Source organism: Schistocerca cancellata, chromosome 12 (assembly GCF_023864275.1).
Source record: "Schistocerca cancellata isolate TAMUIC-IGC-003103 chromosome 12, iqSchCanc2.1, whole genome shotgun sequence".
Taxonomy (NCBI): Eukaryota; Metazoa; Arthropoda; class Insecta; order Orthoptera; family Acrididae; genus Schistocerca; species Schistocerca cancellata.
Window position 1 is genome coordinate 33,603,413 of NC_064637.1, and position 24,360 is coordinate 33,627,772.

General features: G+C 41.8%; 1 protein-coding gene across 2 annotated transcripts in view; it reads left to right on the forward strand.

Moving 5' to 3' along the window:
* Positions 1–24,360, forward strand: part of LOC126109677 (uncharacterized) — a 96,985-nt gene that overhangs the window by 66,398 nt on the left and 6,227 nt on the right. For both annotated transcript variants that reach the window (XM_049914727.1, XM_049914728.1), the window contains one exon: positions 7,651–7,875. In XM_049914727.1, the coding sequence (XP_049770684.1) occupies positions 7,651–7,875 (225 nt within the window). The remainder of the gene's footprint in view (positions 1–7,650; positions 7,876–24,360) is intronic.

Genomic DNA, 24,360 nt, shown 5'->3' on the forward strand with positions numbered 1-24,360 from the left:
ACTCGGGACCTTTGCCTTTTGCGGGCAAGTGCTCTACCATCTGAGCTACCGAAGCTCGACTCACGTCCGGTACTCACAGCCTTACTTCTGCCAGTACCTCGTCTCCTACCTTCCAAACTTTACAGCAGAACTAGTTCTGCTAGTTTCGCAGGAGAGCTTCTGTAAAGTGAATGAAAATCTCATTCTGGAAACATCCCCCAGGCTGTGGCTAAGCCATGTCTCCGCAATATCCTTTCTTTCAGGAGTGTCAGTTCTGCTAGTTTCGCAGGAGAGCTTCTGTAAAGTTTGGAAGGTAGGAGACGAGGTACTGGCAGAAGTAAGGCTGTGAGTACCGGACGTGAGTCGAGCTTCGGTAGCTCAGATGGTAGAGCACTTGCCCGCGAAAGGCAAAGGTCCCGAGTTCGAGTCTCGGTCCAGCACACAGTTTTAATCTGCCAGGAAGTTTCATATCAGCGCACACTCTGCTGCAGAGTGAAAATCTCATTCTGGGCACTCATAGAATGTTTGTAGAGTCGAAAACGTAAACTTGTCGAGTTTGTCCTGTTCACACATTAGTAGTATTTGAACATTTAATACTTTGCAAAATATAGAGCTTTGAAAATAAATGACTCATTTATAGTAGCTCTGTATTTATTAATTTCTTTATGTTGTGTTAGTTGTAATTCACCAAAGACCGTATGCTCATTGTATTTTAGACAAAATGCCACCAATAACTGCAGAATCCAAACATGGTCAGTGTACGCCTAAAACAGTTCTGTTTGTTACACACACCGATGCCAGCATTGCGTATGTTATCGAGTGCTGGCTGATGTGCAGTCAGACAGCTGAAGAATGAAAATGAGGCTATGAGAGATCGTTCATCTTACAACAAGTCAAAATATAACAACAGAATTAAGGATATGGCAGTGATGATAATCCGGGATTAATGTTCACTTTGCAGCACAGTGTGCAGTGATCTGAAACTTCCTGGCAGATTAGGATCCTTTGGCTTTAGTTAGCCAGTGCTCTACTGACTGAGCTATCTCATCACAGCTCATGACCAGCCCTTTGTTGTGTTATCATGGATTTAATATTTGTATTACTGGAAATCAAATATGGCAGTAAACAGGATTTTTGTTCCTGAGCATCTACAATTGGTAGGGTTGGACCCGTGCATCTAGTTTGCTAGGGGGGTGTGGGAGGGGGGCGTAAGTGGGAAGAGCAGGCCATTCCACACTCCCAACCAGCTCATCAGTTGCGCTCATGACATCAAAGCAGCAGGTGCAAAACATAAGTATACAATATTTTGCCTGTGACGAAGTTAAAGTGTCTGCACAGTTTGAGGATAAAATACTGTCAAGGACTCGTGTATTTGCCTGGCATAAAGAGCTAAGGACAGGATGAGAATCAGTGAAAAATCATAAACACGATCACCATTGTTGGACCAGTGTTACAAGTGAAAAATTGTGCATTGTTAGAGACATTCTTGAGAAAGATTGGCAGTTGTGTATGTCCGGAACTGCAGAACAGGTCAGGAGCTATCAAGTGGTCTCCACAAATGACCTAAAGTTCTGTAAAGTTTGTCCTAGGTGGATCCCTCCCCTTTTGACTGCAGATCAGAAGTTGAGACCTTCGGAGGTCTGTCGGAGGCTTGTAGCTAGGTTTGTGAAAGAAGATAATGTATATTTGAGTCCGACTGTCGCCTTTGAAGAATCGTTGATCATCCGTACACTCTCAAGTTGAATCGAACCCATACGGTTTGTCGGAGGAAAGTGAAAGCAGACTCTCAACTGGCAGTTGGCAGGGCTCTTTGAACCGTTTTTGGCTATCGGTGAAGTATTTTGCTCATAGACTTTTTTTTTGCACTAGTGACACACAGCTGATGCTGCTTACTACTGTGAACTATCAAACCACGTTAGGGCCGCATAGCGCCACAAAAGATGTGAGCGACCGATACGAGAGGACACCATCCTCCACAATAATGCCAGCTCTGTCCTGCAACTCTGCCAGTTGCAAAACTTGAAGAAAGACACTGGTCACAGCTTGGATCATTCTCCCTGCAGTCTGGAGCTGTGACCTTGTGGTTTTCCTTGGTTTGGGCCACTTAAAGAAGCCCTAGGAGGGCAAGAATTTGAAGATGAGGAGGAATTTGTGCACAACTGGCTCCTGATGCAACCACTTTCTTACTGCAATGCAGGCTTAAAAACCTTCCTTATCATGGGAAAAAGTATTTCCAAATGAGTAAAATATGTAGAAAAGTAAATTATATTTGCCTGTGGAAACTCCAGGTTGGAATATCAACAATGTAGGAAAAGATAAATTGCTACTTACAGTAAAGATGACAATTTAAGTTGCAACAGGCACAATCAAAGGCACTTACACATAAGCTTTCAGCCACAGCTCTCATCAGAAAAAGAAACACACACCATTAATTCCCACAGGCAAGCACACCTCATGCACACATGACCACCAACTCCAGCAGTTGCATTCTTGTCAGAGCTTCCGCATGTGGCAGTCATGTGGGTATTAGCTGTGATTACTTGTGTGAACGAATTACGTGTATTTCTCTTTCTTTTTCTAACAAAGGCTGTGGCTGAAAGCTTAAGTGCAAATGTGTTTTCTTTGTGCCTGTCTGCAACTTAATGTGTCGTCTTTATTGTAAGTATCAATCTATCTTTTCCTAAATTGTTTCCACACTGAAGAGCCAAAGAAAGTGATACACCTGCCTACTATTGTGTAGGCCCCCCCTCCCCTCCCCCCCCACAAGCAGCAGCAGTGCTGCAACGCAACGTGTCATAGACTCGACTAATGTCTGAAGTAGTGCTGAAGGAAATCGACACCATTAATCCTGCAGGGCTGTCAATAAACCGGTAAGAGTATGAGGGCGTGGGGATCACTTCTGAAGAGTACATTGTAATGCTTCCCAGATATGCTAAATAATGTTCATGTCTGGGGAGTTTGGTGGCCAGCAGAAGTGTGTAAACTCAGAAGAGTGTTCCTGAAGCCACTCTGTAGTTATTCTGGATATGTGGGGTGTCGCATTGTTCTGCTGGAATTTCCGAAGTCCATTGGAATACACAATGGACAGGAATGGATGTAGGTGATCGGACAGGATGCTTATGTATGTGTCACCTGTCAGAGTCATATCTAGACATATCATGGGTCCCATATCACTCCAACTGCACACATCCCACACCATTCCAGAGCCTCCACCATCTTGAACAGTCCTCTGCTGACATGCAGGGTCCATGGATTCATGAGGTTATCTCCATACCCGTACACATCCATCCACTTGGTACAATTTGAAATGAGGCTTGTCCGACCAGGCAACATGTTTCCAGTCATCAACAGTTCAATGTCAGTATTGACAGGCCCAGGTGAGGCGTAAAGCTTTGTCTTGTGCAGTCATCAAGGGTACGAGAGTGGGCCTTCGGCTGCAAAAGCCCATATTGATGATATTTCGTTGAATGGGTCGCACGCTGACACTTGTTGATGGTCCAGCATTGAAATCCGCAAGCAGCTTGCTGAAGGGCTGCGCTTCTGTCACATTGAATGATTCTCTTCGGTCGTTTTGTCGTCCTTCCCATTCTACATCTACATCCATACTCCGCAAGCCACCTGATGGTCTGTGGCGGAGGGTACATTGAGTACCTCTATCAGTTCTCCCTTCTATTCCAGTCTCGTATTGTTTGTGGAAAGAAAGCGTGTCGGTTTGCCTCTGTGTGGGCTCTAATCTCTCTGATTTTATCCTCATGGTCTCTTCACGAGATGTACGGGAGCAATATACTGCTTGACTCATTGGTGAAGGTATGTTCTCGAAACTTAAACAAAAGCCTGTACCAAGCTACTGAGCATCTCTCCTGCAGAGTCTTCCACTGGAGTTTATCTATTATCTCCGTAACGCTTTCGCGATTACTAAATGATCCTGTAACGAAGTGCACTGCTCTCTGTTGGATCTTCTCTGTCTCTTCTTTCAAGCCTGTCTGGTACTGGTGAGCAATATTCAAGCAGTTGGCGAACATGTGTACTGTAACCTACTTCCTTTGTTTTTGGATTGCATTTCCTTAGGATTCTTCCAATGAATCTCAGTCTGGCATCTGCTTTACCAACGATCAACTTTATATGATCATTCCATTTTAAATCACTCCTAACGCTTACTCCCAGATAATTCACAGAATTAACTGCTTTCAGTTGTTGACCTGCTATATTGTAGCTAAATGATAAGGGATCTTTCTTTCTATGTATTCACAGCACATTACACTTGTCTACATTGAGATTCAATTGCCATTTCCTGCACCATGCGTCAATTCGTTGCAGATCCTCCTGCATTTCAGTACAATTTTCCATTGTTACAACCTCTTGATATACCACAGCATCATCCGCAAAAAGCCTCAGTGAACTTCCGATGTTATCCACAAGGTCATTTATGTATATTGTGAATAACAATGGTCCTACGACACTCCCCTGCGGCACACCTAAAATCACTCTTACTTTGGAAGACTTCTCTCCATTGAGAATGACCTGCTGTGTCCTGTTATCTAGGAACTCTTCAATCCAATCACCCAATTGGTCTGATCGTCCATATGCTCTTACTTCGTTCATGCAGGATATTTGTCCAGCTGTAGCAATGTCGGGGATTTAATGTTTTACAGGATTCCTGATATTCACAGTACACTCGTGAAATGGTTGTACAGGAAAACCTCCCACTTCATCGTTACCTCAGAGATGCTGTGTCCCATCGCTCGTGCACCGACTATAACACCATGTTCAAACTCGCTTAAATTTTGATAACCTGCCATTGTAGCAGCAGTAACTGATCGAACAACTGCACCATAGGCATTGCCGGCCACAGTGCTGTATTCTGTTTGTTCACATCTCTGTGTATTTGAATACGCATGCCTGTACCAGTTTCCTGGCGTTTCAATTTTATTTTTCAATGAATAATTTTTTGAAAGTAAAGACCTTTTATATTTGATTTATAATTTTATTATGCTGCTTTTCTTTGTTGTTGACTGTTACCTTCGGAGCAGCAGTCTAAAACTTCTTTATCTGCTTATACAATTTATGCTAGAAGAAAATGTGGTCTAGTAATTTCTACTTTTCTTCAATAATTGTTCTGACACTTTTGCCATATGTAACCTATATATTGCTCAAAAATATTTAGTGCCCATCAAATAACAAAAGAGTTCAATCATTTCGTCTGTCTAGGAGACAACATGGCAATTGGATTTTTGTTCTGTTTTGTATTTATAGTATGTGAAGTTCTGAAATCTAAATATTATGCTCATCTGTGACATGGCAGCCTGGGTTCTATTTTCAGTTGTGCTAAATTTTTAACACAAAGGTGCATATTCTACAAGCATTTCTGTGAAGATCCTTCTTCATTTCATGTATTCGGCAAATTTCCTGTTATAGTACCCGTCTCTTGTTGGTATTCCTACATTTCTTTTTCCAGTGCATGTATAATTTAGAGCCCATATGGTCTACGTGGTCCTTCCATTTTTTCTATTTTCCTTCATTTTTTCGTTTACATCTATGTCAACATACATACTACACAAACCACCATACAGTGCACTTGTGGCATATGTATGTTAGTGTAGATGTAGATATAAACAAACTTGTTTGTTTGTGTTCATAGGCTTTGTTGTTATATTTCCCATATCTATACCAGTTTTGGTGTTTGCGTATAGTCTCTTACTGGTATTTACGAGGTGAGATAGATAACCGCATTCAGCCTGGATATTCCATAGCATTTCTCGATTCACATTATCAAATGCTTTCTGAAAATCCATATAAGCAATGTGCGTTTCCCTACTGAACTCTCGTCTGTTTTTCTATAATTTCTTGCTCTGTAATAACATTGTGAAGAGTTGATTGTTCATTCCTAAAACCGAAGTGTTCTATAGAGATTAGCTTTTCCATGATATTTTTAAGGCTTGCATTAGGGATTTTGGCTTATAATTTATAGGCTAAATCCAGCAGGCTTATACGTCAATAGTTACTACATTTATTGTGATCTTCCTTTTTAAAGATAGAACTAAAATACATAGAGTTGAAAAAAATTGTTTGTATGTTTTAATGTAAACAATCTATATTAACAATTGTTTATAAAAGATCAGTAGTGAAGAATTTGTTTGCAATGAAAACTTGATTTTTGTTTGTGACATGTAATTAGAAATAAGTAGTAGTCCATTTGTATAAAAATGGCAATTGGAGCATGCAGAAATGAAGAGATGCTCTCTAAAAGTTCCCAAAATATATGTGTAGCTTCTGAAGTGTAGGTAGTTTTTATGCACACTTCCCATTGTCGTATATTGCATGTTTTGTGAAATTGACATTGTTAGGTGTCCAAGAACAATGTGCATGCATAAACTTTTGTTTCAGACTTTGAATTGCTTCGGACTTTGAAAAACTGTGGCAGAAAAACGTAACATGTTGAAGCAAACATTTGGGGAATACGTATTACATCAGAGTCGGACTAAGAACTGCTTTAAACATTTTCCAAATGGTAGAACATCATGATGATCCCCACTCAGGACAAGCATCTGCCGGTTTTACTCTTCAAGATGGTGCTGCTGTATAAAATATGTTGCCGGTAGACGGTAGACAGACCATCCAGAACATACGCAATTTTGTGGGGATGTTTTATTGGCCATGTCAACTGTACAAGCAAAGGATTGTCATAAATTTTGTGCTGCAAATTCTCAACAATTAGCAGAAACAGCATCACAAGTCCACAGAGGATTTCATGAAAGGCTAGACAGTGAATTATATTTTCTCGGTGATTATTACTGGTTTTGAAAGCTGAGTGTACACAATGGAAGAATCAATCATCACCCTACTCCAAGAAAGATTTGCAAGTGATGAGAGTTCTGAAATCCATGCTCATCTGTTCCTTCAGTGTGGAAGTAATTGTTCGTTAGGACTTTGACCCTTCTTGTCAGTCCATTAATGCAGTGTTCTATCATGATGTCCTGAAGCAGTTTAGGAAGAACATAAGAAGAAAAATCTGGAAAAGTGGCGTGTGTGCTATTGACTCCTCCATCGTGATGATATGAGGTTACACACTGCATTGGCCATCCAGAAGTTTCTGGTGAAAAACAAGTTAATGATTGTTCCCCATCTGCCGTACTCTCTCACCCTGGCACTGAATGATTTTTTTTGTTTGTTTGTTTTATTTCCTTAGGACTGAAACTCAAGTTAAAAGGCTGGAGATTCCCCACAATTGAGGAAACTCAATCAGAATCACTAGTCATACCATGCACTCTCTTGAAAAAATGCATTTCTGGGAGTTTCCTACTTGGGAAAAAATCTCTGAAAACAGTATATACAGGCCCTATGGGGCTATTTTGAAGGTGGTGATGGGGAGTGAGATCGGCATAGTGTCATTTTATTTATTGGTGTATTATGGGAGATTTCAGGCAGCACCTTGTATATAGATTTTTAACATTTACACTTGTCATAATCAATTGATTATTGATTACTGCTTGTCAGTGTCACCAATCCAATTGTAACACGATTAGTGGCTGAGCTACACTGTGGTATGCACAACCACCGAGAATAGTTGATTTTGATCAGAGTCCCTCGTGTAAAATGGGCTTAGTATGTCAGCCACTCTTCTGCACAGACAGAATGTTGTTTCTCTCTAGAGGTCACTGTCTGTATGTGCAGCCTGGACCTGTCTGCATGCGAAGGCCTGGGTGGTGGCCTGATGCCGTACCTGGCGCGGCTTCCAGTGCTGCGCGCGCTGCTCATGGAGGAGATGAACTTGTCGCAACTCCAGCCGGGCCTCGCCTGCATCCTCGACCTGACCAATCTGCGCTGCCTCAACCTCAACTCCTGCAACGTCCGAGCTGTGCCGTTCGCCAAGTTCCCCGACAGGCTGATAAACCTCAGGTACCGTTCTCACTCCTCACTTGTACTAGAGATAGACGTCAGTCGGTACGCACTTGATGAAGCTCCATTTGTGAAGTTCCTTCTCATCCAGGTGAGTAATAACTAGCTTGTGGATAAAATGAAACAATGGAAGCTACAGTTCAGAATATAAGGAAAAAATAGATTATATGAATGCACGATGTCTAGTCTTTCAGTCATGTTGGAAAAAGCAGACACCACACATTCATATAATTGATTCATCTTGGTGGGCAATGAATCCACAACTTCCAATGTGGATGCACGACAACATTAAACCAATGGCGGGATCTAAAATTAGTGAGTGTGGAGGACATGGACAGAGCCTGCAGATACGTCGAGCTAGGTGGGAATGTGTCGGCCGCCTTTCCTTTCCATTCCCCATGCCCCCTCCTTCATCCCCCTACCACTCCTTTGTCCCCCTCACCCTCCCCTTTTCCCACTCCTCCCTTCCCATCCCCCTCTCCTTTTCCCACTCCTCCTTTCCCATCCCCTCTCCTTTTCCCACTCCTCCCTTCCCACCCCCTCTCCTTTCCCTACTTTGCCCTTCCCATCGCCCTCTTCTTTTCCCACTCCTCCCTTCCCATCCCCCCTCTTCTTTTCCCACTCCTCCCTTCCCATCCCCCTCTCCTTTTCCCACTTTGCCCTTCCCATCCCCCACTTCTTTTCCCACTCCTCACTTCCCATCCCCCACTTCTTTTCCCACTCCTCACTTCCCATCCCCCTCTCCTTTTCCCACTCTGCCCTCCCCATCCCCCTCTCCTTTTCCCACTCTGCCCTCCCCATCCCCCTCTTCTTTTCCCACTCTGCCCTTCCCATCCCCCTCTCATTTTCCCACTCTGCCCTTCCCATCCCCCTCTTCTTTTCCCACTCTGCCCTTCTCATCTCCCTCTCCTTTTCCCACTCTGCCCTTCCCATCCCCCTCTCCTTTTCCCACTCTGCCCTTCTCATCTCCCTCTCCTTTTCCCACTCCTCTCTTCCCATCCCCCTCTCCTTTTCCCACTCCTCCCTTCCCATCCCCCTCTCCTTTTCCCACTCCTCCCTTCCCATCCCCCTCTTCTTTTCCCACTCTGCTTTTCCCATCCCCCTCTCCTTTTCCTCCCTCCCCCTCCCCCTCTCCTTTTCCCACTCCTCCCTCCCCCTCCCCCTCTCCTTTTCCCACTCCTCCCTCCCCCTCCCCCTCTCCTTTTCCCACTCCTCCCTCCCCCTCCCCCTCTCCTTTTCCCACTCCTCCCTCCCCCTCCCCCTCTCCTTTTCCCACTCCTCTCTTCCCATCCCCCTCTCCTTTTCCCACTCCTCCCTTCCCATCCCCCTCTCCTTTTCCCACTCTGCCCTCCCCATCCCCCTCTTCTTTTCCCACTCTGCCCTTCCCATCCCCCTCTCATTTTCCCACTCTGCCCTTCCCATCCCCCTCTTCTTTTCCCACTCTGCCCTTCTCATCTCCTTCTCCTTTTCCCACTCCTCCCTCCCCCTCCCCCTCTCCTTTTCCCACTCCTCCCTCCCCCTCCCCCTCTCCTTTTCCCACTCCTCCCTCTCCCTCCCGTGTCCTACCTCCCCATTCTCCCCCCTCCCCATCCACTCCCCCTTCCCTCTCCCCCTCCCCTTCCCCTCCCCTCCTCTTTCCCCATCCTCCCCTTTCCCCTCCCCTTTCCTTTCCCCTTCCTGCCCCTTTCCTTCCCCTCCCACTTTTTCATTCCTTCCCCTCCCACTTTTTCATTCCTGCCCCACCCCTTTCCCCTCCCTGCCACTTTCCCCACCCCTTTCCCCTCCCTGCCACTTTCCCCCGCCCCTTTCCCCACCCCTTTCCCCTCCCCTTTCCCCACCCCTTTCCCCTCCTTGCCACTTTCCCCGCCCCTCCTCTCCCCCTTCAGTTTATACAAAAGATAGATTACTACTCTCCATAAAAATGACACATTGAATTGCAGACAGGCACAATGAAAAGACAGTTACAGGCTTTTGGCCAACGCCTTCTAGTCCAAGTTGCCGGAGATGGTGGTTGTGTGTGCATGATATGTGCTTGCTTATGGGCAGGAGTGTGTGTGTGTGTGTGTGTGTGTGTGTGTGTGTGTTTCCCTTTTTCTGAAGAAAGCTTTTGTCAAAAGCTAATGTGTGTCTTTCCATTGTGCCTGTCTGCAACTCAATGTGTCATCTTTACAGTATGTAGCAATCTTATCTTTAACTTACATTGTTAGCATGTGGATAAGTTAACCAAAAGCTCAGTTCTTCCAGCTCTGAACTTGCTACTCACAAGGCATAATTTCATTCCATAGTATATTATGACATAATATTCTGGGTCAGTGAAATTATGGTCCAATAAAACTTATTCTTTGGATGTGTGATAAAGAATATTGTGTAAAGTTGATAATCGATCAGCTTCCAGAACTTTGTAAGTGTGCTGTTCAGACGCTGCCCCACGATGCACTTTTCCCCTCAGTTACATTTTCCAGAAAATGAAAAAAACATTCTGTAAGGGATAATCTAGTGAGGAGATTTTCTAGTTATCTACTATAACATGCAAATATTTTTACATGTTGTTTGATAACATGAGACAAATACAAAAGTTTACAGAAGCCTTTAAAAGTGATGGAGAAGTGCTGTTTCTGAAGTAAATGGTAATAACTTAGAAAACAAAAGGCAATAAGTTGTTTTAATAGTCTGTAATGGATTTAGAAATTTTACTTCTTGCTACAGAAAAGTTCTAAATCGGTAACAGATTATAGGACCCATTCTTCCTATCCTGTACCAGGGATTCATGGTAAACAAAAAAATTACTATTGTTTATGACTCACGAATTTCGACACAGAACATGTTTTTTAGACATTTCTATTACACCTTAAAGCTACACTCTTAGAAATTGAATAAAGAATGAGAAGATAAAAAAATCTAATGTATAATTGTGTGGAGCTTTATCGACATAATTTGTTGCCAGCTGTTGTGAAAGTGTAGCTAGTATTTATTGTAATAGGCACAATATTGTGTTGGTGTGTATATATGGATGTAATTTTTTTAATGTCAGTTTCTTCTCATTTAGTTCCATATAACCCTGTGAATAAGCTGGAGCACATGGCAACAATGGACAGTTGAGCGTAAAATGCAACAGTTTAAAATTATGAATAACCGGTACATGAATGAAATACTGTCCTCTCACATGATGATCTTCATATTAACACTTCATAAATTTACTTACATGGAATGTTACTTTTTCATCTTTTTCCACTTTTCTTCACATAGACTTCCCTGGAAGTAGTCATTTCTTGAACTGTTTTGGCCACCAGTTGCGAAAATCAAAAATGTTTGCTACCAGTATCATTTTAACTGTGAATCAATTGTTGTTTGAAGCTACTTTTAACTATACGTATTCACTCAGTGCACAGACACTGGATGGTTTGCAAATCTTCCTCTTTATAACACCAAAATCACAATCACATGGCATGAAAGAATACCTGCATATGGGAAAAAAAGTGTACATTGTGGAACCTTCCAGTAGTAATGAGGATTTGAAGAAATGTAACTACTGTGTTATTTTTGTTCTGGCTGGAACACTCATCAGAAAATATGTGTAGGTACTTGGTAGGACTTACTAACTCATTATTAATGTTGTGTAAGGTAAAAGAGCAAACTTCATCCAGACTTCTCTTAGTCTCCCTCATGTATAAAATTTTGCGACGCGCCCCTCACATTGTGAATATTAACTGCAGTCGTACAGAGTCGGCTGCAGTAAACGCTTTCTCTGATGATCTCTCATTCACAGCACTTCTGGAGAAGTGTCATTTTTGCACTAAAATGAAATTTTGTTTATGGTAGATATGTTCTTTCTACATAAAACAGGAGAAATTTCCTCTGTAATCATGAAAATATGAATAACTCATATAGTATCAGAAAGTGGAGAAATGTTGTCTCTGCAACAAATGGTTCATGTGGACTTGACTCGTTCAGAAAGGAAAGCGAGTACATAGGTCCGCAAGTATAACTGCGGACTCGCGGCATTCCTACTACATATGCAACCATTTTGAAAGAAATTTCCACCATTGAGCTGTAAATTACTATTAACTTATTTCACCAAGCCATGACTTCTGCTTTTTATTCATTTTCAAGTGCAAGTGCTGAAATGACAGAAGCACATTATGTACCAGTGAACTGTTAGCAATAAATACTGTTCTGTTTATACATTCATTTATATATAAAAAACAAAGATGCTGTTAACTTACCAAATGAGAAAGCGATGGTATGTTCACAAACACAGTAAGAAACACACAAACACACACACAAATTTCAAGCTTTCGCAACCCAAGGTTGCTTCATCAGGAAAGAGGTAAGGAGCGGAAAAGACAAAAGGATGTGGGTTTTAAGGGAGAGGGTAAGTAGTTATTCCAATCCCGGGAGCAGAAAGACTTACCTTAGGGGGAAAAAGGAAAGGTATACACTCGCACACGCACACATATCCATCCGCACGTAAGTTAACAGCATCTTTGTTTTTTATGTATATTTTCCCACGTGGAATGTTTCCCTCTATTATATTCATATACATACATGATATGTGCACAGCGGGACCCACCTCCTCTTCCTCAAAATCACCCCCTCCAAACCTGGCTTCCAGCCTTGCCTCTCAATCCTTCATAAAAAACCTTAATCCTACTCCCAACATCACCACTGCTGAAGCCCAAGCTATCCGTGATCTGAAGGCTGAAGGCGGACAAGGGTTCCACGACAGTGGTACTTGATCGTCGGGAGTATGTGGCTGAGGGACTGCGTCAACTTTCAGGGAACACCACATACAAAGTTTGCCAAGGTAATCCCATTCCTGATGTCCAGGCGGAGCTTCAAGGAATTCTCAGAACCTTAGGCCCTCTACAAAACCTTTCACCTGACTCCATCAACCTCCTGACCCCACCAACACCCCGCACCCCTGCCTTCCACCTTCTTCCTAAAATTCACAAACCCAATCATCCCGGCCACCCCATTGTAGCTGGTTACCAAGCCCCCACAGAACGCATCTCTGCCTACGTAGATCAACACCTTCAACCCATTACATGCAGTCTCCCATCCTCCATCAAGGACACCAACCACTTTCTTGAACGCCTGGAATCCTTACCCAGTCTGTTATCCCCGCAAACCATCCTTGTAACCATTGATGCCACTTCCTTATACACAAATATTCCGCATGTCCAGGGCCTCGCTGCGATGGAGCACTTCCTTTCACGCCGATCACCTGCCACCCTACCTGAAACCTCTTTCCTCATTACCTTAGCCAGCTTCATCCTGACCCACAACTTCTTCACTTTCGAAGGCCATACACGCCAACAATTAAAGGGAACAGCCATGGGTACCAGGATGGCCCCCTCGTATGCCAACCTATTTACGGGTCGCTTAGAGGAAGCCTTCTTGGTTACCCAGGCCAGCCAACCCAAAGTCTGGTACAGATTTATTGGTGACATCTTCATGATCTGGACTCACAGTGAAGAACAACTCCAGAATTTCCTCTCCAACCTCAACTCCTTTGGTTCCATCAGATTCACCTGGTCCTACTCCAAATCCCATGCCGCTTTCCTTGACATTGACCTCCATCTGTCCAATGGCCAGCTTCACACGTCCGTCCACATCAAACCCACCAACAAGCAACAGTACCTCCATTATGACAGCTGCCACCCATTCCACATCAAACGGTCCCTTCCCTACAGCCTAGGTCTTCATGGCAAACGAATCTGCTCCAGTCCGGAATCCCTGAACCATTACACCAACAACCTGAAAACAGCTTTCGCATCCTGCAACTACCCTCCCGACCTGGTACAGAAGCAAATAACCAGAGCCACTTCCTCATCCCTTCAAACCCAGAACCTCCCACAGAAGAACCCCAAAAGTGCCCCACTTGATACTTTCCGGGACTGGATCAGACTCTGAAAGTGGCTCTCCAGCAGGGATACGACTTCCTCAAATCCTGCCCTGAAATGAGATCCATCCTTCATGAAATCCTCCCCACTCCAACAAGAGTGTCTTTCCGCTGTCCACCTAACCTTCGTAACCTCTTAGTTCATCCCTATGAAATCCCCAAACTGCCTTCCCTACCCTCTGGCTCCTACCCTTGCAACCGCCCCCGGTGTAAAACCTGTCCCGTGCCCCCTCCCACCACCACCTACTCCAGTCCTGTAACCCGGAAGGTGTACACGATCAAAGGCAGAGCCATGTGTGAAAGCACCCATGTGATTTACCAACTGACCTGCCTACACTGTGAAGCTTTCTATGTGGAAATGACCAGCAACAAACTGTCCATTCGCATGAATGGACACAGGCAGACAGTGTTTGTTGGTAATGAGGATCACCCTGTGGCTAAACATGCCTTGGTGCATGGCCAGCACATCTTGGCACAGTGTTACACCGTCTGGGTTATCTGGATACTTCCCACTAACACCAACCTGTCAGAACTCCGGAGATGGGAACTTGCCCTTCAGTATATCCTCTCCCCTCTTCTCGTTATCCGCCAGGCCTCAACCTCCGCTAATTTCAAGTTGCCGCCACTCATACCTCACCTGTCTTTCAACAACATCTTTGCCTCTTTACTTCCGCCTCGACTGACATCTCTGCCCAAACTCTTTGCCTTTGCAAATGTCTGCTTGTGTCTGTGTATGTGCGGATGGATATGTGTGTGTGCGCGAGTGTATACCTGTCCTTTTTTCCCCCTGAGGTAAGTCTTTCCGCTCCCGGGATTGGAATGACTCCTTACCCTCTCCCTTAAAACACGCATCCTTTAGTCTTTCCCTCTCTTTCCCTCTTTCCTGATGAAGCAACTGTTTGTTGCGAAATCTTGAATTTTGTGTGTATGTTTGTGTTTGTTTGTGTGTCTATCGACCTGCCAGCTCTTTTGTTTGGCAAGACTCAAAATCTTTGTTTTTAGATATATACATACATTTACATAGATAAAACTTTTTTCAAAGACTGCTGCAAATTTATTTTAATATATATCTGGAGAATGTCTAACAATTACGTTAACACATGCACTGATTAGCCAAAACATTATGACCATTTGTTTAATAGCTTGTTTGCCCATCTCTGCAATGAAATGCATCACTGATTCTGCCTATCAGGCATCCGACAGTTTGTTCGTAGGTTTGTGGAGATATGTCGCATTAGATGTCTACGCTCAGGTCATGTATTTAACATAAATAATGGGCCGCTGATTTGCATACGTAGTGATAGCACCCGGTAGCAACCCAGATGGGCTCCATAAGATTTACATCGGGCGAATTTGGTCACAAAGACATCAACATGAGTTAACAATAATGTTCCTCAAACCACTGTAGCACTATTCTGGCTCAGAGACACGGACCATTACACTGCCAAAAGATTGCATTGGGGGGCATCAAGCATGAAGGTATGCAGGTGGTATGCAGCCATCAGCATGTCTTCGATTACTACCACAGGCCCAGTGCAAGTGCAGAAGAATGTCTCCCATAGCGTAATACTGCTCCCACCAAGCTTCTTCCGTGGTGCGCTGCACGTTTCAAGCTGCAGTTCACCTCAATAAAGCTGAAACTATGCTCTCTGAGACTGCAGATGTGTGTGCAAGTTGCACTTGCATGAGAGTGTATGTGCACGTGTGTATGTGTGTGTGTCTACTGCTGACAAAGGCCTTAATGGCCGAAAGCTTTGATTGTGTGAATCTTTTTATTGTGCCTGTCGCGGCTCAGCATCTCCGCTATATGGTGAGTAGCAACTTCCCTTCTCTCGTATTGATAAAAGGCTTTTAGAAATTTTAACTTAGAGAAACACCTTTCACCATTCGCTACAGTTATTGGTGTCGTTACCAATATACTTAAAGAACTAGTAACATTTGGAGAAATTTGTAATTAAACTCAGTACAGTGCTTAGGCTTTTTTGCCCAAAAGCACGTACCAGTGATAGGCAATGAAAACCCCGTAACTCCATCTGGCTGTAAAAACCTCGTTATTCCAATAACATCTCCAGTATCAAAGAGAAATTCAAAAGTGCATGGATTTCTCTAATCTGTCACTGACTAGCCTTCTATTGTATAGTTACACATGGAGCAAGTGTATCTGTGTGCTTTGTTATTTTTTATCAAACCGTTTCTGCTTGTCCTGTAAAATTTAACAGAGTGGAGTTGCATGGTTTTCATTGCCTGCCATTGATATACTGTTGAAATTTCCTGTGGTTATTCAAACCCATTTATGTCAACAGAATCACCATCAGTTAGAATATATTCTAAATACTTACCATGTTTTAGTAGCATTTCTTTGGACATGGTGTTTAAACCGTATACATCATATAAGAATTAAAATAGTTAGTATGAGTACTACATTTCATGCTTAATCAATTGTAAAATTTAAAACAGTATATTTTATATTGTTTTTTGGATCTTTGAAGGGCCCATCTTGTGCTTCGTATGAGAACTTCCTTTTTGTTCTTATGGTGTATTTTTACACGAATGGCACAAGGCTGCCACTCGCTTTACCGTGAGTCATGTAACAATAGTTCATACAACCGTGACAATGGACTTTTAGAATGAACAGAGAACCTTCGCCATTGCAGACAGCGGCAAAACTCGGATGCTCTCGATTGTGCAGCAACAGGCCACGCTGCAAGAGATGTTTAACGGTAATGAAAATTTACTAACTGATGCGACTGAAACCACTAACATGACTACAACTTACGTTTTATGTTTTCATGCAGTAATGTTTTTCTGTTACTGAATATTTAGTACATCAATATTTTTCTTACATTTACAGCCAGAATGGCACCCCTAAATTTTAGTAACCCGGACAAATGTCCAGGTTGTCTGCTCCGTGAGTGGGCCTTCCCTCTGTAACAAAAATGTCTGAAAGGGACATGTGCAGAATCGCAGTTTGGGGGTGAGGGTTGGGGGTTAGCGCTCGGTTCCTGTCTGAGCACGTAAAATTTGTTTTTATGTGAATTGAAGGGTGGAAACAGTTTGAAGTGAATCAGATAAATAAAAATTTCGTTCCTACAATAAAGTTCAAAATTCACTTTCAAAAATCTAGATTCATTTAAATTCTATGTGCAAAAAAGTTTTTGATGTAGCCCCAGCCAGTGGCCATTTGGCAGGCCATTCAAACATGTGTCTTGCTGTAGCTATGTTACAATAATATTAAGCAACGTTTCAATGATGAACAGCAGCTGGCACTTGGACAAGTTGCGCAAATCCTTAAATTCCTTTTTGCAAAAGATTTTAATTTGCATGAAATTAATGCTCAGCTAATAACACGATTTGTATGTGCACCATTTGGATTTTACATGCAAAAATATGCAAAACACACATTTCTGGAACTTTTACGTATCAATTAGCTTTTGATGACATACAGTGGTTTAAAGTTAAGCTAACTGTAGCATAAAACTCTTATGTGAATTGTATGTGTGGAAACAGTTTGAAGCGACTCAGATTAATAGAAAATGCATTCCTTCGATTAAGCTGAAAATTCACTTTAAAAAAAAATCTAGCTTCTTTCAGATTTTATGTGCAAGAAACGTGTCTTTGTTAGTTTTATTATGCGCTGCTTCTGGGTTTCAAACTCGCGCAAATTGCAAAGAATGTAAACAAATACATGCCATTAATGGTTGTCCTGTTGCATTGTGAAATCTTTATCCATTTCCATGCCTAAGCAACATGGTTCAAAAAGAGAGAGAGGAAAAAAAAACCTTAAACCGAATCAGCCATCACCCAACTCAACAACAGTGAAATTTGGGAACTGGAATGAAAAATGATCCTACCATAGCACAAGAAAGGCAAATATCTCTTGGGCAGAGTTAGGGATGTAAAAGAAGGGAACTAGCTTTCCGACTTATCCTGCAGCTTCAGAGACATTCAGATCAAAACTTCTTGATATATTCACACATTTTTACAAGCTAATTCTACTTCCCCAGAGCAGTGAGCTCTCTTAGCTGCAGTGTGTTGGCACACAATTTCTAGGCTAAAGGCTCTGATCCTGTGCCCAAAATCCAGAAGATTCACCAGCCAAAGCAAACAACATTTAATATCATATGTAATAGCTAAAAAAACACCTTGTAAAAAAAAAACCTGGGTCCATCTGGCTCCGGATGGTAGCACCCTGTGAGGGCCCCTGCATAGGGTTACATGTGAAGCCCCAAAATCCAGACACGTCTGCGTGGCAGCCACCGGTACTCTGGTCAGCGTCTGTTGGCTCTGTGAGCTCGGCTGTAAGTTAATCTTCTGGAACTCAAAACTCCAGTCGAAATTATGAGAGATCCTTCGTGATTTCACCACCAATACCTCAACACAAACCAATAATCATGACAGAACAATGGGAAAGAATCCACTACCCTGGGCCCCAGTCAGTAAGACTGGGTAATAGACCTGATCATCGGATTCCAGGGGATCAGGCATGTCATGAAGAGAAGAATCGGAGCCTCTCAAAACCCTCAAGATGAAGAAAGTATTTTGCATGGGAACACTCAGTACCAACACACTACTGAGGCCAGGTAAACCGAAACAATTAACAAACGCCATGGATAAATACAACATCAAAGTTATGGCAATACAGGAAACACGATTTGCAGATGAGAACCACTTTGATTCTGAAAATTACAGAATATATAAGGGGAAACTAGCCATAACCATCCCAGGAAGAAATCGCAAACTCTTCGGAACTGGTTTTGTAGTACACAAATCGATACTGGACTCCGTAATAGATTTCATCTCAAAATCAGAAAAAATGTCAACACTCACGATAAGATCTGGAAACAAAGCCTATACATTAATCAATGGACATGCCCCCACAAACAATTATAACAAGAAGAACCCAGAGATGATTGAGGAATTCTGGGAAGATCTGGAAGAAACTACCAGCAAAATCCCCAAGAATCACATAAAAGTGTTACTAGGAGACTTCAATGCCCAGTTAGGCAAGGAAAGAAAATTCAGAGACACGACAGGGAAACACACGGCCCACATGAGAACAAACAAAAATGGAGAGAACTTGATTAACTTCTGCAGAAATTTTGATCTGAAAATCATGTCAACGCAATTCCAGAAACCACACAGAAAACTTGTAACTTGGAAATCCCCCAACCATGCTCTAGGAGAATTTCAGATAGACCACGTAGCAATATCCACAAAAAACACCAGAGAAATAATGAACGTAAGAACAAGGAAAGGAGTTTTCGAATCTGATCATCACCTTTTCCAAATTAAAGTAAAATTTATACCCAATAGACAAATCAAGAGAACCAACAGATCTTTCAGAACAGATCCAGAGTACCTACAAATAAACAAGAAAGAAATAATAGAAGAAATTACAAAAATCAACAGCAACAACTGGACAAAACTGTCAGAAAAAATAAAAGAACTGATAAAATTGGGGCAGCCACCGAGAAAAAGGAAACACCGATGGTGGAACATGACATGCGACAGGGCCATAGAAGACAGAATACAAGCCTGGAAAAAATTTAACAGCCATAAAACACAAGAAAAATGGGAAGACTTCAACAGGATACAGAAAAACACTTCAAAAATAATCCGAAGAGAAAAAAGAGGTTACGAAAACAGCAGGTTGAAGGAGATAGAAGAAGACTTCACCAGAAACAACACACAAAATTTTTACAGAGTATTCCGAGAAAATATGACAGGATATCAGCCACCGAGATTATGCTTCAAAAGACAAGATGGAACACTGGAGACAAATCCGAAGAAAAACTGTGAAATATTAGCCAGATACTTTGACACGTTACTTAACTGTGATAAACCAAAACAGAGATTACAGTTTACAAAACCAGAACCTAACCGGGACTCGGAATCCCCAACATATGAAGAAATCGTGAAAATAATAAAATCCTTGAAAAATAATAGAGCACCAGGAGAAGATGGACTGATTGCAGAAATCTGGAAATTAGACCATGAAAACATTACACCCAAAATTCATAGTATAATCAAAAACATTTGGGAAACAGAAAAGATACCAGAAGAATGGAAGGCAGCCCTAATACACCCCCTCCATAAGAAAGGAGACAAAACAGATCCTAATAACTATAGAGGAATTTCGTTACTGCCGGTGGCATACAAAATTCTATCAAAAGCTCTGTTAAATTGCCTAGAACCTGAGATAGATCCACAGATCAGAGAATACCAGGGAGGGCTCAGGAAGGGAAGATCATGCAGTGAGCAGATCTGGTGGCTGAGAACATTATTAACAACGAGAAAGTCCAGAAACACCACAGTAACATTTGTTGATTTCAAGAAGGCTTATGATTCCATAGATAGAGAAACACTTTTTAATACACTAGAAGAAATGAAGGTAGACAATAAGACCAGAAAATTAATTCAGGAAACATTAACAAATACAAAGTCGAAAGTGAAGTTCATGGGCGAGATCTCAGAATCTTTCGAAATCAAGACAGGAGTGAGACAGGGAGATGGCCTGCCACCCATTTTATTTAATGCTGTTTTAGAGAAAATAATCAGGACGTGGGACAAAGGAGTCAATGGGGTAAAGATGGGGAGAGAGAAAAATAGAACCGTCAACATAAAATGTCTGGCCTGTGCCGACGATATAGCCATCATTACAAATGACAGAAAAGAAGCCAGAGAAGCCCTAGAGATATTGCATGAAATCACAGCCAGAACAGGACTACAAATATCATATGAAAAAACCCAGTACGTGGACACAAAATCTACAGACAGAAGCCCATTGATAACAAAGTACGGAAAGATAACACAAGTAGAAAGTTTCAAATACCTGGGAGAGATTATACAGAAAACAGGACTGAATTCAACAGCCAATGAAGAAAGGGTTACAAAACTACAAAAAGCATACAGACTTACATGGAACCATTACAATAAAAGAAATATTTCTGTCAATGCCAAATTAAGACATTACAAAACAGTAGTCTTACCTGAGGCCTTGTATGCCTCAGAAACAACAGTAATCAGAGGAAGAACTAAAATCAAGGAAATGGAAAAGCAAGAGAGGAAAATTCTGAGAAAGATCTATGGGCCAGTTCAGAGACGGGGGATCTGGATAAGAGACCAACAAAGGAATTGTACAAACAGGCAGAGACAATTACAGACAATATCAGAAAAAGAAGGGCAAAATTCTATGGGCACATTCATAAGATGAATGAAAATAGGCTGACCAAGAAGATTTTTAACATAGTGGTGACGAATAAGATGAAAACTAACTGGGTAAAGGAAACCATGGAAGACCTCAAAAATCTAAACATCTCCACAGAAGAAATATCAAACAGAGGAAAATACAGAGAAAAAATCAACAAACAGAAATTCGAAGAAACACCAAAAGAGAAGAAACCAGGAAAGAAGTGGACAGAAGAGAGGAAGAAGAAACACAGTGATTTTATGAAAGGTTTTTGGGAAGAGAAAAGAAAGAGACAGAAAAAAGTGCCATGAATTTGAAATGTACCAATTTATGTACCATATTGTCATTGTGAATATTGATTGTGTTTTAACGCTCTCCTTAACGGGGAATTAATGATAATGATAATAATAATAATAATAATAATAATAATAATAATAGCTAAAAAAGGTTTTCTGAGAGGATAAGATTCTGGGGATGAATTTGTTGCAGGAGGGGATATTAAAACACTGTTTTGATTTCTGCAGGAGGGAGGGGGGGGGGGGTTGATCTCTCATCCAAACCCACCCCCTGTTACGTGAATGGAGAGGGATGTAAGAACAAATACACACACACATTCATGTGCTGCTAGAGAGTGGGATGAATCTCCTGCTGCTGCTGCTGCCGCTGCCGCTGCCGCTGCCGCCGCCGCCGCCGCCGCCGCCGCTGCTGCCGCCGCCGCTATTGTTGTATCTTCAGTCCAGAGACTGGTTGGATGCAGCTCTCCATGCTACTCTATCCTGTGCAAGCTGCTTCATCTCAAAGTACCTACTGCAACCTACATCCTTCTGAATCTGCTTAGTATATTCATCTCTTGGTCTCCCTCTATGATTTTTACCCTCCACACTTCCCTCCAGTACTAAATTGGTGATCCATTGATGCCTCAGAATGTGTCCTACCAACTGATCCCTTCTTCTAGTCAAGGTGTGCCACAAATTCCTCTTCTCCCCAATTCTATTCAGTACCTCCTCATTAGTTACATGATTGGCCCATCTAATCTTCAGCATTCTTCTGTAGCACCACATTTCGAAAGCCTCTATTCTCTTCTTGTCTAAACTATTTATCATCCATGTTTCACTTCCATACATGGCTACACTCCATACAGATACTTTCAGAAACGACTTCCTGACACTTAAATCTATACTCGATGTTAACAAATTTCTCTTCTTCAGTAACGCTTTCCTTGCCATTGCCAGTCTACATTTTATATCCTCTCTTTTCAACCACCATAAGTTATTTTGCTCCCCAAATAGCAAAACTCCTTTACTACTTTAAGTGTCTCATCCCTCAGCATCACCCGGCTTAATTCGACTACATTCCATTATCCTTGTTTTGCGTTTTTTTATGTTCATCTTATATCCTCCTTTCAAGTCACAGTCCATTCTGTTCAACTGCTCTTCCCAGTCTTTTGCTGTCTCTGACAGAATTACAGTGTCATTGGCAAACCTCAAAGTTTTTATTTCTTTGCCATGTATTTTAAGTCCTATTAATTTTTTTTCTTTTGTATCCTTTACTGCTTGCTCAATATACAGATTGAATAACATCGGGGATAGGCTTCAGCCCTGTCTCACTCCCTTCCAACCCACTGCTTCCCTTTCATGCCCCTCGAATCTTATAACTGCCATCTGGTTTCTGTACAAATTGTAAATGGCCTTTCACTACCTGAATTTGATACCTGCCACCGTCAGAATTTGGAAGAGAGTATTCCAGTCAGCATTGTCAAAAGCTTTCTTTAAGTCTGCTAGAAATGTTGCTTTGACTTTCCTTAATCTATCTTCTGATATAAGTTGTAGGGCCATTATTGCCTCAAATGCTTCAACATTTCTACGGAATCCAAACTGATCTTCCCTGAGGTCGGCTTCTACCAGTTTTTCCATTCATGTTAGTATTTTGCAGCCGTGACTTATTAAACTGATACTTCGGTAATTTTCACACCTGTCAACGCTTGCTTTCTTGGGAATTGGAATTATTATATTCTTCTTGAAGTCTGTGGGTATTTCACCTTTCTCATACATCTTGGTTACCGGATGGTAGAGTTTTTCAGGGCTGGCTCTCATAAGGCTATGAGTACTTCTAATGAAATGTTTTCTGCACCTGTAGCCTTGTTTCGACTTAGGTCTTTCAGTACTCTCATCTCACTGTATCATATCTCCCAGTTCATCTTTGTCTACGTCCTCTTCCATTTCCATAATATTGCCCTCAACTACATCACCCTTGTATAGACCCTCTATGTACTCCTTCCATCTTTCTGCTTTCCCTTCTTTGTGTAGGACTGGTTTTCCATCTCAGCTCTTGATTTCTCCAAAGGTCTCTCTAATTTAAGCATTTAATGTAGGCAGTATCTATCTTACCCCTAGTGATATATGCCTGTACATCCTTATATCCTCTAGCCAACCCGTTCAGTGATTTTTGCACTTCCTGTCAATCTCATTTTTGAGACGTTTGTACTCCTTTTTGCCTGCTTCATTTATGGCATTTTTTTATCTTCTCCTTTCATCAATTAAATTCAATATATCTTCTGTTACCCAAGGATTTCTACTAGCCCTAGTCTTTTTACCTACTTAATCCTCTGCTGCCTGTGAAACGGGATTCTCGAAGTCCACTAAAAATTCTAGGGAAAATGAAGTTTTCTTATCGGAACAAATAACAAACTACCAAATTATTTTAGTGACAATACGCATGTTTGGAAACAGCAAAATCAGAGCTTCAGAACTATGGTACTGGATTTTGGAAGTAATTACATTTGAAGATTAGGACATTCCAGAAAACACAACTACTGGATGCAAAAAAATTTTGAAATATAAGCTTTTGCCGAAGGTAAAGCATTTTTTAAAAGAAGAGAATGAGAGCTTTGAAATGGGCTGTACCAATCTAGAAGTGAACAACTTTTAGCTTAATCAGAAATTTTACCTTCCCATGGTTTGCATGTGCTGTAAATCATGAATAGTTCTTTAAATTAAATATTTTCAATCAAACTAACAATACTGTTCTCATCAATAGTCAGGAAACTCAACAGTGAATAATGAAATCTTATGACTCCCAGTTTAAATAAGGAAATGGATATTTCGTGTCACTATTATGTATGTACTAGTAATAAAATGAGATCATATTAAGGAAAAAAATGATGTTGACATCATGAGTGGTTCAAGAACAAGTAGGGTAGTCCGGTCTTGCACTGTCGCTCAGTTGTAATCTGATGAGTTACCGTGTATTGTACTCAAATGATCTGATGAAGACTTCCTAAGAAGGCAAAACTGGTTATGGCACTATAAGGTAAAAAATGCAATAAAAGAATTTTGTAAAGAAAAAATACTTAGTAATGAAACACATCTGAACCACCTTAATTTTGCTATTGTAC